Raw genomic sequence first — 15189 nt, 5'->3', positions numbered from 1 at the left:
ACCATTTCTCAGTGATTAAAGCCTTTATTCAGCCCTTACAGGATAACACATTGGGGTACATTTTTGATGGCTGAAACGTTTGCAGGAGCAATGGGAGGCAGAGTCCTTGAGAACCTGCCTGGTTCCCACTCCTTCCCACCAAACCCCAACTTGAGTAACTCATTAATAAACTCTCCAGGTGCTTTAGGATAAATCAGTGCTTTTCAGGAACTGGACATGAGGAAACAAGCACAGAGGGTGAGAAACCTGGGTTTGTCTCAGGATAAAACGCGGGCAAGAGCTCCCAGCCAAGCCTGTCTCACCTTGCCCCAAACGGAGCAGGAAAAGCTCCAGATCTCAGTTCCATGAGGCTTCTGAGCTGCCCCAATTCCACCCTGGGCCATGAGGAGCAGCAGCAGGGCAGGGGCAGTGACACAGCAGCTGCCTCTGCTCCCTGCAGAATGAATTACACAGGGAGCCAGCAACTGCTAAACTCATTTCAAGAAACATAATTTCCTGTAATTGACCTCTGTTTGCCAATAACAATTACTGTGCTCCTGTATCTCCTGTTATTTCTATTAGGCAGAAAAATGAAGAAACTGCACAAATCCCTTCCTTGGGAAAATCATTCTTAAGAAGATCTCAGACTTTATGAAATTGTTAATCCTTCATCCTCCTTAAATTCCATATCAAATTTGAGCAGAGGGTTCTGGTTTTTAATGAAGTTACTCCAAATCACAAGAGAATCGCAACCAGCATCATAAGGAATGAAGAACTCCTTTTATCCCTCATCCCAGAGCCATCCCTGGAGTTCCTCTGCAAAGGGAAAGAAACTTTTCACCAGAAACCTTCTCCCTGCAAAGGGAAAGAAACCTTTCTCTTCTCTCTCTTTGTTCTCTGCAAAATTAGAACACAGACCTGCCTGTGGCCTCCTTGAAACCTGGTGGCTGCCCGGAGCCTTTGCAGTTATTTTCCAGGTCAATTAATCTGAAACAGGTTTTAAAAAAAAATCCCTAGAGTGAGAAATGTTCTGCTCTAGGCGAGGCCTGAAGGTGTAAACCACGTTTGATCACTGAAATGAAAATAAAATTAGAATGCAAAACTGAAATTTTCTTGTGGTTTTGGAGGCACCAGCAGAGGCACAGGTGGAATAGCTGTTTTGGAATTAAAAGTTTCTATTTGTGTCAAATGTGCCTCAGAACACGGCTCAGCACAAGCTCCATTTTTGCCGACAATGCTGTTGCTGCAGAAGTTTAACTTGTACTGAGCTGCAAAAACAATTTAGCTGGGACTTTGTGGCACATTCTTGGGTGTTGCTTTTGTCACTTGGTTTTCACAACCTTGAGTTTCAGGGCTTTTTCCCTGACCTGGAAATCAATTCTACTGCTGGGTTTGTCAAAGAATTTGTGGATGTTCAAACAAAAGCAGCTTTGTTCATAGCAAGGGACTAAATAACCCAAAGGCTAATTGTCACCAGGTAAAGATGCAAATAATGTAGAATCTCTCAGTTCTTCTCAAGGGACAGAGGCTGAATTTTCTGTGCAAGGCATTTCCCTTTTTGACTTCCACATCTTGAATTTCCCATAAAAAAACCAAAAAACCCCAAAAACCTCCATTCCCAAGAGGGCTGTTTTCTCAGCCTGGGAATTCTCCCAGGGAGGATTTCTCCTCCACAACCGAAACTTCTCCGTTCTCTTTTTTCCCCCCTTCAATTCCTGCCATGTCACACCTGTATTTAATTCCTCACACTGCTGACAGTGATTGCCTCCTCATAATTCACAAATTCTCACAGGATGCACATCCCTGCCTGCTCAGGCTGCTCCTCATCTCCTTCTCCTCCACCTGTCACTGCTCAGCTGCCCCAGAGCTGATCTCAGCCTCTAAATGCCACCTGCAGGGACTGTGAAAATCAAACTTTCAACCTCTGCCCTGACCCAGGGACATTTGAAACGCTGCAAGGACACATCTGACCCTGGAAAGATTTGAAAATCAGCCCAATAATATCTTGAAATTACACCCAAACAGAGCCTGTGCTTTGCAGGCAGTGGCAGACAGCCCTGGGAAGGACATTGTGATTCACCAGGGCTGGGTTTGGGTTTTTGGGCACTCATCCTGGTCATTCCCAGTGCCAAATGCTCCCTGCAGGCACCCACTGATCCCCACCCTGACTCAGAAATGCTGAGATGTTCCTCCAGCACTGAAAATTTCCTGCAGCAAACGTTTGAGTGGTGCAGATCCATCTTGTGTCAGAAACAGGCGCCAGAGCAGAGCCTGAAATAGCAGAGACGGAGAGGAAGGAAAGAGGGGATTTGGCAAGGAAATGAACAGAGAAAAGGCAGAGGTCAGCTCTCTACATCAGTCATTTAGCTCTTGTCACGCTTGTAAGCAAATATCTGCAGAAAAACAAGGTGGGGAATCAAAGTTGGGAGAGGAAGTTTCTTCAAACCTCAGCTTGTGGCCACAGATATCAGCAATACCAGGCAGGAGCTGCTCTCTGAAGGTGAGGGGTTTGGAGGCAAGAACAGAGAAATGAAATGTGTGGAGCCCATGGAGAAAAATGCTCTGTTCAGCTCCTCTGGTAATCTTTGGCTGGGTCAATCAGCACAGCTGCACACCCAGCCCTAATGGAAATGGAATTGAGGGGAGAGCTTCTGTCCCAGTCCACAGAGCTGCCTGTAGGAAAGGGGAGAGTGCTGACATTGCAGAACAGATTCTCCATTTCCAGGAGAGCCATTTTCAGCCTTTGAATGTGCTCCATGTTCCTCCCCAAGTGCTGAATCTCCCATTCAGAGTGCAGGAATGTTGTTATTATTAGCTGGGACATTCACCCACTGCTCTCCCCCTACCCAAGGAGGGAAAGTTCTTGAGGAAGAGGATCAGAGGAGAAGGAAAAATAGTGCACATCTAATGAAACCAAGCCATCATGCCCTGTTCTGTGAGGGAGCTGGCACTGGATCAGGTAAGAGAAATTAATAAAAGTGCACATAAAACACTGCTGGGAGACTGAGTGCAAGGAGAGCTGTGCTGTGTTGCCCTGAATTCACCTCCTAAGGTCAGAAAATAAAAGCATCACTGGGAAATAAAAGAGTGTTGAATCAAGCCCTGAAAGCTGAAGGGGTTTAATAAAAAGTGTATTCACATTAACCACTGATTTAAAGGTGAAACCCTGCTCTTGAATACACCCAACAGAGCAGCATTTACTTCTTTGGTAACACAGAGACGTGAAATTGGTGCTGGCTTGCTGCAAGTCCTGAGGAGGAAGAACCCTTCATGCCCTTCCTTCATGGAAGTCCTGAGGAGAACCCTTCATCCCCTTCCCTCACCCTCCTCACAGCCACAGCCAGGGAGCCTGGGATGTGTCTCCACCCTGGTTTCCCAGCTGGGAGCTCCTTGCAGCCACAGGAAAACACAGGAGCTGCTCACACCTGACCCCCCAGAGGAAAAAGTGTCAGCCTGGCCCCTGAGCTCCCCTCAGGTGTGCTCTGAGCCTGGCCCTGGTGCTGTAACCAGGTGTTCCCAGACCAGCTGGGCCCAGCTTAGCCAAGCTGGGCCTGGGGGAGCCCAAGCAATCTGTCTGTGGCACTGCAGCCTCACTCAGCTCTTCAGCCTGCTGCAATGAGCACAGGAAAGGTCTCTTTAGAGCTGCAATTCAATTACCCTGCAAACAAAGCTGCCCCAGCAGGCCCTGGAGCCCAGCAAAGCTCTGCATGGCTCCTCTCTGATGCCCTTACCCTGGTGCCTTGTGAAGGCCGGCCTAGAACAGAGGCTGGACAGAGCTAAGGAATAAAATAAAGATTTATTAAAAGGATCTCCTTGATGGATCCACCTTGGGCAGCAGAAGAGCCAGCCAGGGCTGCACCCAAGGTGAACCAAAATGGGCACAAAATGAATCCAAGGTGAACCAAAATGGGCACAAAATGAATCCAAGATGAACCAAAATGGGCACAAAATGCACGACCGCTCACAGGGTCTCTCACCTTTATTAAGTTCTGCTCCATTTGCATCTTGGAGTTAATTGTCCAGTTCCAGCTTTAGGTTAGGAAGTCCCATCCTTCTTTTCTCTCTCCAGCCCACGGTGTTTGTGTTCTTGGGCCTGAGGTTTGGATCATTTGTCCTTGGTCCCCAGCTGGAGCAGGAATTGTTTTGTCTCCCTGCTCTGTGCAGAGAGCTCACCATGCCCTGATATGAAACTAAGAACTACACACTAAAGCAGCAGAGAATCTGGAAAATAAATATAAAATATAAAATATAAAATATAAAATATAAAATATAAAATATAAAATATAAAATATAAAATATAAAATATAAAATATAAAATATAAAATAAATATAAAATATAAAACCTGAGGCATCAATGCCAGTGCCATGTGCTTTATTTGAAGTACTGATGGCTTTCTCCTGCTGATCTGAGCTCCCTTTTCCCTGCAAACACTCAGGTCCACTGCATTGCCCAGCTCTGCCCACAAACCTGGCAGCTCCTGAGCACACTGAGGAAACCCAGAGTTTGGGGATGTTCCTGCTGTGCGACAAAGCCACCAGCAGCTGGTGTCACCCCCAAATGAAGCAGCATCACAAAACACGTCCTGTCCTCCTCTGGGAGGCACAAAACTGTGAAGAAATGCAAAGCTGGATAAATGAGGGGGCCCACAGAGATGAAAGCAGGAAATTGTGGCTCTGCAAACCCTCTGCCACCTTTGCATGAGGCAGAAGGAGAGGTCATGAACCATGCTGGCAGCCCCAAGGCTGCTCTGGGACATCTGCAGCAGCTGCTCTGCCACCACACCTGGCCCCAAGGTGCTGCCTGCTCCTTCACCTGCCTGGGGACACAGTGCTCCTCACCCTGAATTTGCCAATTTTCTGAAAATTTGCCAATTTTCTGTCCCTCAGGGAGACGCCACAACCGTGCCACAAAGTCAGGCAGGCTCCTGCACAGGGCACTTTATTCAAAATGTGGATTGTAAATAAATTTAGCAGCAGACACAGCCAGGCTCCCATGGAAACTCACAAAAAGGCAGCTGTGGTTTGGATGAGGTGGGTCTTGGCACTCTTGGCTAATCCCTTAAGTGCCATCCAATTACTGCAAATGTGTTTGGCATCTGCTGCAGTGATGGCAAAGAATTAAATGGTCGATGGAACTCGCCGGAAATTACAATCACGAAGCCCTGTAATGCATTTAGGAGAAAAAACATCTAAAAAGGAAAATAGCATTACCCACTGCAAGAGCTGACCTCCTTGAGAGCCATGAGGGACAACAAAAGGCATCCAAGTAATGAAGGAAGATTAATTCAGAGAAGAAACTGGAAAAATAAAGGAGAGAAGGATTGTTTGTTCTTTTTGCACCAGGCAATATTGGTTAGGCCAAAGGAGACAGGAGCCCTTTTGTCTTCTGAAGGTCTGAATGAGAAATCTTTGTTTATTCTGCTGCTGTCTACAAACTCACATTAGGTCTGTGAGGTTTATGGTCAACCAAAGAGGACAGAAATAAATAAAACAACCACAAGAATAGGAGACAGAGAGAGGAACATTACCAAGTGTCCATCCTTGACTTTGGAATCCACAAAGGGGGAACTGAGATCATTTCACTAGGAGAGCACAAGGCCTGGCCAGGCATCTTCTTTCTCCAAACCCTCCAAATTGCAATTACTGATGACCTACAGCTGATAAATCACCAGAGTCAGTCTCTCAGATTACAGAATTAAAGATTTCCCTGTGTTCAGTGGGGAAAGGGGAGCATTCAGGATAAAAATTGCTAAAAGAACAGGAGCCCTCTGCTTTATCTGCATCAGTACAAGAGTTCCACACAGAACCCTGAATATTCTCTGCTCTGCAATGACAAACATCCTCCCTCTGCTTCTGCCCCACAGCCAAAACCTGATTTCACTAAACAGAACAAAAGGGGCAGAATTTAACTCTGGGGCTTGATTGCTTCTCTGTGCCCAGCAAACCCCTCTGGGTGTTCCACTTGTTGCTGTCCCAAGGGAAGGTCCAGGCTGCATGTGTGACAGGATCTCCTCTTGCAGGGGGAGCTCTTTGTTGGAGATTATTTCCCCCTGGTTTTTTTGTTTGTTTGTTTTTGTTTTGTTTTGCTTGGGGGGTTTTTTGTTTTGTTTTTTGAGGTTTTTGGGGGGATTTTGGTTGGTTTTTCTGGGTTTTTTTTGTTTGTTTGTTTGGTGGGGTGTTTTTTTGTGTTGTTTTTTCCCCCAGGGATCAGCAGCACAGCTCTTTAAGCTTTTTAAGAACAGCAGAAAACAGAAACGAAAGGAACCAACCATCAGCAGCTTTCCAGTCATGCTCAGCTGCAGGATCCCAGTGCTGTGCTGCCACCAAGCTGCGTCCCTGTCCCCAACCCGAGCGACAGCTGCGACAGCGACACCAAAACCTGCAGGGCTGGAAGGGTCAAACAGCGGCTGGAGGGAGCAGGAGAGCTGCAGGAAAGACATTTTTGTGCTGTTCTTGTGAGCCAGAGAAGGCTTTCTGAAGATAAGGAAAGTTCCTCTCTCGAGGAAGGTAACAAGGCTGTCACTATGGCAATGTGAAGAAAGAGAGAAAATAAAAATATATGAACTAAAATTGGGTCACAGTGGCTCCTTTTACCTATTGAGAGTTTTGTTTCTTTTTCATGCCCGATGGGCAGTGTATGTGTTTGTTAAGCAAATGTAAATATCCTGTAAAATTATAAAGGAACATGTTGCTTTAATAAAAGGGTCTATATAGGCTCCTGGTGGAGCCCTGGTGCCACATCGAGCTGCAGCATCGCTGCTGAGCCCTGGGAGAGCCGGGCGTGGATAAAACATGGATACAACATGGAAAAAAGATGGATAAAAGATGGATATAAGGAAAAGCATCACCCGTGGTCCTGCAGGGCAGGGCAGGGCACACCCTGACCCCGGGCACGGCAGCTCAGCGCGCCCTGGAGCCTCCCTGCGGTGGGAATACCTGAAATAAATCCTATTTTCACACACAGAATTATGGAATGCCGGGGTGGGAAGGCACCTTAAAGATCGTGTATTCCCGAGCTCTCTGCCATGTGCAGGGACACGTCCCGTTATCCCAGGCTGCTCAAGGATTTGTCCAACCTGGCTTTGGGTTGGGGCACCCACATCCTCCCCGGGAAACCCGCCGGTGTCCCCGAGGCTCCCGCTGGAGCGTATATGGGTGTAACACACACATATACAAGTGTATTCCGTGCAGAGGTGTACAATACAGGTTAATTAATTAATTATTAATTAATTCTGCCGTCGCTGCCACGCGTCTCAGAGTGTGGATGGAGCAGAGCCGGCACCGATCATCCCGGGGGTCCTGAAACGCCACGGAAACGCTGCGGAGCGCCGGGACACGGCGGGACACCGGGAGCAGCACCGGGACACCGGGAGAGGTCCCGGGAACGACAGCAGAACACCGGGGGGCGTGTCCGGGGGCGTGCCCCGGGGGCGTGTCCTGACCGTTGGCCCCGCTCTCGCGCGCTCTCGCGATACCCGTTCGAACGGGCGGCGGGCGGACTCCCTGCGAGGGCCCGGCCCGCCCGGCCCCGCCATGCCGCAGCAGCCGCGGCTGCTCCGCACCTACTCGCGGCGCGCCGGCTACCTGCGCCCGCTGCCGCAGCCCGACCGATGGATCTCGCCGCCGCAGGACCGCAAACGCCTCTTCAGCTCGACCTCCGCCGCCTCCAGCGCCGCCTCCAGCGCCCTCTCCGCTTCCAGCGCCGCCTCCACCCCCTCGGACGACCCCGACTTCTCGCCGCCCGGCAAGCGGCCTCTGCAGGCCTTCGGTAAGCTCCCCGCCTGGGCCCGGCGGCTGCGGACCCGCAGGAAGGAGAACCGGGGCCCGGCTGGGAAGGAGAACCGAGAACCGGCCGGGAAGGAGAACCGGAAGCCGGAGAACCGGGGGCGGGAGACGCGGGGCCGGGGAAAGGAGAACCGGGAGCCGCCGGGGAAGAAGAAGCGGAGCCACAGCAAAGAGCCCCGCGGGCGCAGAGAGGAGCCCCGGCGCTCGCCGCCGTCGCTGTCCTCGCCCTCCCCGTGCCCGTCACCGTCCCCGTCCCCGCCGCGCGGTTCGCGGCGCCGCCGGCAGGGCCCGCTGTGCGCGGCGCGGCCGCCGCTGCTGTGCAGCACCCCGCAATGGGCCCCGCTGCTGCTCAGCTCCACCGCCGACAGCGCCTCGGCCCCCGGGGACAGCCCCGTGCCCCGCCGCCGCCGCTCGCCCCTGCGCCTCAGCTCGCTCCTGCTCAGCACCACCATCGAGGGCGGCTCGGCGCTGGGCGAGCCCCGCTCGCAGCACCGCGGTTCCCCCGAGCGGGGCTCCGGGCAGCGGCCGTCGCTGCTGAGCGCTGGCGAGGAGGTGCCGGAGTGGTTCCGAGCGCAAGGCTCGGCTCGGAGCTGTGAGCCCCAGCCCGGGCTGCGCGGGTCCCGCCGTGTTCTGAGGTCGGCGGTGCGCGGACCCTGCCCGGCCCAGGCTGTCCCGACCCCGCTAAAAGCCCCAAGCACTTCCCCGCCCCTGGAGGGGGAGCCACAGCGCCTTGTGTCCTGTGACAGTGGCACTCGTGAGGAGCCCTCTGAGGTCCCATCTCATCTCACAAGAGATTCGGCAAAAATAAGCTCGAGCTGTCAGAGAGACCTGGCTAAGAAGTACCAGCTTGTGCCAGTGGTGGTCCTGGACCCCCTGGAAGTGCCAATGAGGTTGAAGAGCATGAAACTCAACAACCAGGCTGATGTTCAACCTGCCTGCCTGCAGACAGGATCTCCCGTGGGCCGCCAGGGGATCTTGGAGAACAAGCACAAAAGGACCAAGGAAATCCCTGGGGAGGGCAGCACCTGCAGGAAAGCTTGTATCAGTGGCTTCAGTGCCAGCCGCTGGGGCAGGCACACCCACCTCCGGCCCTGGAGGCGCAAGAACAAGAGGCAGCAGCAGCCCAATAATTCCCTTTTCAGACTCCAGACAAGGCAAAAACTAACTCGGAGGAGAGCTCTGGAGATGTCTGTAGGTGTCAGAGACAATGACTCTTCGCTCCTCAATAACTCTTATTCCTGGGCTAGAGTTCGAGCGTCTCTGTCCTTCCATAAAAAGAAGAAAGTGACCACAGATGAGAGTTTCTGCAGCAGCAGCCTCTGCACCCCCTCAGGGAAATCCCAGCTTTCGGGGTACCAAGCCAGCCTGTCTGCTGGCAAAGCTCAGGGCTGCTCCTGGTTTGCTTCCTCCATGGTCCTGCTGGCTCCCAGGGATTCCTCCTCTGTCCTGGAGCTGCTCCTTACAGATGCTGAGAAAGTGTTTGGAGAATGCAACCAGGAGGGCCCTATTGCTTTTGAGGACTGCATTCCTTTAAATAAAATGAAAGACTGCAAGAAAATTGGAGAAGGGGTGTTTGGAGAGGTGTTCCAGATTGACAGCGAGAGAGGACCTGTGGCCTTAAAAATAATTCCCATTGAGGGGACTGAAAAAGTAAATGGTGAAGCTCAGAAGAGCTTTGGGGAGATTCTGCCTGAGGTAATCATTTCTAAAGAGCTCAGTCTCCTGTCTGAGGGCTCTGTGAACAGAACTGTGGGCTTCATCAGCCTCTACTCTGTGCACTGTGTCCAGGGGGCCTATCCCAGGTATCTCCTGCAAGCCTGGGACAAATTCCACGAAGAAACAGGCTCGGAAAACGACCGGCCAGACTTTTTTGGGGCCCAGCAGCTGTTCATGGTGCTGGAGTTTGAGTTTGGGGGCCGGGACCTGGAGCGCATGAGGAGCAGCTTCTCCTCGGTGGCATCAGCCAGGAGCATCCTGCACCAGGTCACTGCATCCCTGGCGGTGGCAGAGCAGGAGCTGCATTTCGAGCACAGGGACCTGCACTGGGGGAACGTGCTGGTCAGGAGCACAGAGCTGAGGGAGCTGCAGTACGTGCTGGATGGACAGACACGCTCCATCCCCACCGCGGGCCTCCACGTCAACATCATCGACTACACCCTGTCCCGCCTGGAGAAGGACGGGCTCACCGTCTTCTGCGACCTCTCCACGGACCTGGTGCTCTTCCAGGGCGCTGGGGACCCCCAGTTTGACATCTACAGGCAGATGAAGGAGGAGAACTCCAACAGCTGGACTGACTACCACCCCCACAGCAACGTCCTCTGGCTGCACTACCTGGCTGATAAGCTTCTGAAAGCCATGTGCTACAAGAGGAAGGCAACAACTCCTGCCCTGAAGAAAATCAAGATGCAGCTCAGCAAGTTCCACAAGGAAGTGCTGACCTTTGAGTCTGCCCTTGATGTTCTGCACCACAGCAGCCTCTTCCAGTGAGCAGGGGTCCAAGGACTGAGCCACTGGTGCTGCCTCTCTGCTTTTTGTATGTGTTGGCACAATGATGTGTTTTGATTAGTTCCAAATATTTTTTAATACATTATCAAAAATATCCTAAAAAATCCCCTCCAATGTCTTCTGCTCCAAGATATTTCCATACCTGCTGGTTTTGAGGGGAGACAACAGAGCTGACTTTGGAGAAAGGAGGGGAAAACAGACTAATTCAGACACAGTTAATGCTCTGAATTTCACATACATTTTCTTACCATTTTAGCCTTAGATTATTAAAAGTTCTTTTTTTACTGTATTGTCTTTTTTACAGATTCTTTTTTTAAAGGTAAAAGCTCTTCAGGTCTGGACAGCAAGGACAAGGGTTGAATATCATTGGCTCACTGGAGACAGAAGGGAAAATCCATCCTTTGATTTAATTTTGGCTAAATTTATACTTGGAATGAAAGTATAAAATGTAAATATGTGACATTTCTGTAAAGGGTTTTAAACCCACTAATCTGCACTTATCTGTTCTTTCTTTCCCCCTCTCTTAAGGACCAAGGAAGAGGTACCTGTGTTCCTGATTTTTAATGGTTATAATGTTGTGGTCTTGTGCACTGATAGGAACTCAAATCTGTAACCTGGTGGTAGCACTGAAGGAATTTCTTCCTTTATCCACAGAAGAAAATGCCCAAGGTAATAAATGTCCTTAAGCCCTGACTGCTGGTGGATCAGGTGCCCAAACTGGAGGCTCCTAATTTAAATGCCAATTCCCTGTTTTCAAGAAGTCCTTTGCTAACATTCCTCTTTATTAAAGAAATTGGGCTAAAGAGAACAATAAATCAAAGTGAAGTGAAAATTGAATTACATTCTGATCCAATGACACAGATGCATTAAGAAATTAAGAGGCAGCATCATCAAATTCATTATAACTGCAGTGCTCTCCATGCAGTCCAGTGAATAAATGTTGAATTTGTGCATCTCAGAGATTCATCTTGGACCCTCTCTTGGAGTCTCCTTTTTACAAACCCAACAAGGAGACCCTGGGGTGGTTTTATTGTTCTGGCTTCCAGACACTGCAGAAAGTGACCTGACAATCTGCAGTGCTGCAAATTATTAAGATGGAAATTGTGCTGGAATGTTCCCAGGCATCCTCTCAACCTTTTTTTTCCCCCTCTCTAATTAAATAAAATCATGCACTGTAATTGAATGGTCTTACAACCCACTTGGTAAGGCCTGCAGTGAATGCTTATCTGACATCAAGGAGTGTTCCTCAGTCACAATGGTGCTAATTTCATTTATGCTTTAAAAGAAAAAAAAAGGATGGATGAAACCACGTTATTTTTTGCCTGCCTTGGTGCTTTGTTTCTGATTTGAGAACTGATTTTGGCTGTACAGGAGGGATGGGGCTTTGGCAGGAATTAATGCCAGGAGAGGTGACAGCCCCTGGTGCAGGAATTTGGAGATTCTGAAAGCTGAAACCTCAGAATGTTTCCCTGCAAACCAATTTGCTGATTTGTGAGCATGTAGTAATTTTCATTAATCAAAATGTAAAGCTTCTACCTCCCCCCAAAACTGGACATTAAATTCATTTAGAAACCATTCCTTTAAACTGTGCCTGCAAGGAAGTGCAGCTGCCAGAGCTGAGCCCTCATTTCTTTTTTTAAAGATGCTCTCTGATTAAAAAAAAACACAGAAAAAAATATCATGTACTAATCAGCCCTCATAAATTTTAATGGGAGGATGGTGACAAAAAAGGAATTGGAATAGTAAATTTCCCCTAATCAAGTTAAATGCCCTGAACATGTTTTCATCTGAGTGAAAGCTTTACTTGGAACAGAGCTGGATTAAATATTTTAGAGATCTGCTCTCCCTGTTGAGGAAAGAGGATTCCAGAACCCAGTTTGCCCCTTCAGAAAACACAACTTTTTTAATACATACTGCACTGAAATCAGAGCCTTTACTGAAGTTTGAGCAAAGTTAAATTATCCCAAGGGAGGGAAAGATTTTTCACATGGATCCAGAGGCTTTAGGAGAGTGAAAAGACCAAGCCTGGTTTTGTGTGATTGGTAAATCAGATGGATTCCAGTAGGAATTCTGGTGTTTCCAGGTAAAGTGGATTTTGTGGTGAAACCAGCGACCCTCACTTGGAATATGCTTTCATCCAAGTGCCAAATCTCTGAAAATTTTACTATTTTGATGGAGAAGACAGATAAAATATTAATTACCTGTGAATACTCTGTAACTCACCAGGCTGCTGTTAAAACCTGTATTTTTTTGCTCATTCCCTTCTGGAAAAACCAGACATGAAGTGCAGGAATATGAAAATGATCTCTTGCCTTGAGAAGCTGAATGAGAAGGAAGAGCAGCTCTGGCCTCAGTGTGAAGAGAATGAAGAGCAGCTGCTCAGAATATCATTCAGAGGCAGGAAAAAAGGGAAAATTGTAATTTCTGCCCAATTCTGCAGTTCCAGACTGCAGCAGTTAATGGTGGTGCTGGTGCCCAGGAGGAGAGGAGGCTGCCAAGGGAGAAGGAATTCTCCTTAGAGCTGAATAACAACACTGGGAAATTCAACTCGGCCTGGGACTGCTCCCATAAAACAAATTAGGTACAAATAGCCCAATAAAAGCTTGGGACTCTTGAATCAGATAAATCCAGTATTTAGGCTCTCCTCCTAACAAGTGAAATGCTCCTTGCCCTCCCTGGAGCTCCTTGCAAGCTTTGTTTGGGTAGTAAATCACTTGGTGGCTGGGCTGGGTTTCCTCTCAGCGCTTTGCTGGGAGCTCTGGGGCTGTTCTACAAGCTCACCTAAAATGCAGATTTTTGGGGTAGTTTGGGAGCAGAGTTGTCACACTGAGTCATCTCCACTGTCACTGTTACTTTCATGGTCACTTCAGTGTGGCCCCCACTGATCCTTCCTAGGAGCAGACAGAAAATGGAGTTTATTTAATGAGAGGCCTGCAGCATCCTGCTTGGAATTTGGGGGAATTATTCCTTCCAAATTCACACACAGGACAATGCAACAGCCCAATTAATTATTCAATATTCTTTAGGGTCTGTAGGAAAATGGTTCCTGTTCAATCTCAAAGGAGACCACTCCATGCTTTGTGTGACATTTTATCATTCAGGGGTGACTTTAAGCACTGTTGCACTTGTTCAGCTCCTCAGCCAATCTCCAGGGTGGATTTTCACCATGAACATTTGCCTTCTGTCAAATGCAAGCTGAGCAGCTCTTTGCTGCAGTGCTCTGCTGTTCATCTGCTCCTAATGAAATGCCAGAATTGGGATTTTTGGATGATTCTTGTTGTTTAAACCTCAGCCTGTGCTCTGGGATCTCCTGGGACAGCCCCAGAGATGAGGCACTCTATGAATGGGAGGTTATTGAAGGATGAATTGCAGGGAAAGTCAAAAAACACCACTGAGGGATTGAAGAAAACACTTTTTGCACAAAGAGGATGTTTTATATAAACTCTAAATGCAAAATCTGGAGAGTGCAACTCCTGTGAGTCCAAGGGAGATGAGCAGTGCAGGTGGGATTGTGGCTGCAGCCCCTGGGAGGGCACTGAGAGCAAACACAGATCAGCTCACATCAAACCATCCTCATTTCCTAAGGGAGCACGTTCAGAATGTCTTTACATGCACACAAACAAAATTCCCAACACCTCAATGGAGAATTAAAACTAAAAGATTCTCTAGTGATGAGTTCAGCTCCCAGGAAAAGGTTTATAAGCAACAATATAAAAAATAATCTTCACCATGGACAAGGTCTTGGTAAATAAACTCCAGTTCTTTACCCCTGGATTGCCACAGGACAATAATATTATTTTTTCCCCAGTGATGAGAAGTTTTTCTTGATTAAATATTCAAGCTGAGGGGCACAGATGAGATTTATTCCTTTTTCTACTCACCAATAAATATCTCCTGTCTGTGGCTGATGTTCCTGGAGAAGTTCAATGATAATTAACAATTAGATGTTGTGTGCAGAGGTACTCAGCAATGCTGACCAACACTCCAGAATCTCATGAATTATTCTTAGGAAATAAATGTACAACAACATCAGAATCCCTGAGGGCACTGCAGCCACAGTCATTAGTGTTCATTACTGAATGCTGTCCCCACTTCTGTGTCCTCTGCTTTATGAACACCTAATTAAATATTTAATTGTGGCAAGGACTCCTAATTGCTACTAAAGCAGCAACACATCTCAACTTGACCAGAATTCCCAGTTTTTGCCTTGCCAAGGCACTGTAATACTGAGATTATTGTATCAAAACACAGTTTTGCTGTTTTGGAAAATGAGGATTCTCTCAGGGTTGAATCTCATGCTGGTGAGACAGGGGACAGCTGGTCTTGAGTTAGTCAGTGAAGAGCAGATCAGGAACAGAATCAAATATAAATTTGGAGCTGAAATATTCCAGGAAAAACGTTTTAAGGAAGCCTGGCAGCAAGAACAAGAACTGCTCAGTGTTTCCATGCTGTGTCACCTGGAGCAGGCTGGCCTATTTACAGAAGTTCCAGTTTCTGCTGGGAATGTTCAGAACACACAAAATCCCAAGAGCCTGAAGGAGCAGACAGCCAAAATACACCACTATGGGCAGAGCTTCAGGATTAAACGTGGTATTTATGTTTCCATTAGATAAACACATTATCTAGCAGTTCCAATCCTTTATCTGGAGTTTGTTTTCAAATCCAAAATGCAAAGAGAAAATCAAACCCATCTGCTCTGCCTCTGTCTGTGTGAGCTCCACAGGTCACTCAGCTGACAGGGGTCTGATTGAGAACGAGGGACAGTATGTAAATAAATTAAATTTTGTATAAATAAGCTAAATTATCAGTGCTGAACTGCAGACATCAAGGTCTTCTCAGACCTTCATCTGAGTTAATTCATGTTCACTATCTCGTGCTTGTCCAAATCTTTAGACATACAAGGCAAAACCCTTTGTAACT

At 48.3% G+C, this 15189-nt stretch overlaps 1 protein-coding gene across 1 annotated transcript; it reads left to right on the top strand.

The window, feature by feature from the left end:
- Positions 1 to 7477: 7477 nt before the first annotated feature.
- Positions 7478 to 11798, top strand: HASPIN (histone H3 associated protein kinase). The gene has a single exon (XM_064729177.1). It carries the CDS (start codon positions 7513 to 7515, stop codon positions 10249 to 10251), a length of 2739 nt encoding a protein of 912 aa, XP_064585247.1. The 5' UTR covers positions 7478 to 7512; the 3' UTR covers positions 10252 to 11798.
- Positions 11799 to 15189: the final 3391 nt, after the last annotated feature.

The sequence above is a fragment of the Zonotrichia leucophrys genome, chromosome 19, assembly GCF_028769735.1.
Source record: "Zonotrichia leucophrys gambelii isolate GWCS_2022_RI chromosome 19, RI_Zleu_2.0, whole genome shotgun sequence".
NCBI classification, from domain to species: Eukaryota; Metazoa; Chordata; class Aves; order Passeriformes; family Passerellidae; genus Zonotrichia; species Zonotrichia leucophrys.
Note: the sequence above shows the minus strand (reverse complement) of the source record. Positions and strands in the feature narration are given on the sequence as shown.

Bases quoted from the DNA above. Each gene is read 5' to 3' on its own strand.
- HASPIN (XM_064729177.1), top strand. From the start codon at position 7,513: ATGCCGCAGCAGCCGCGGCTGCTCCGCACCTACTCGCGGCGCGCCGGC.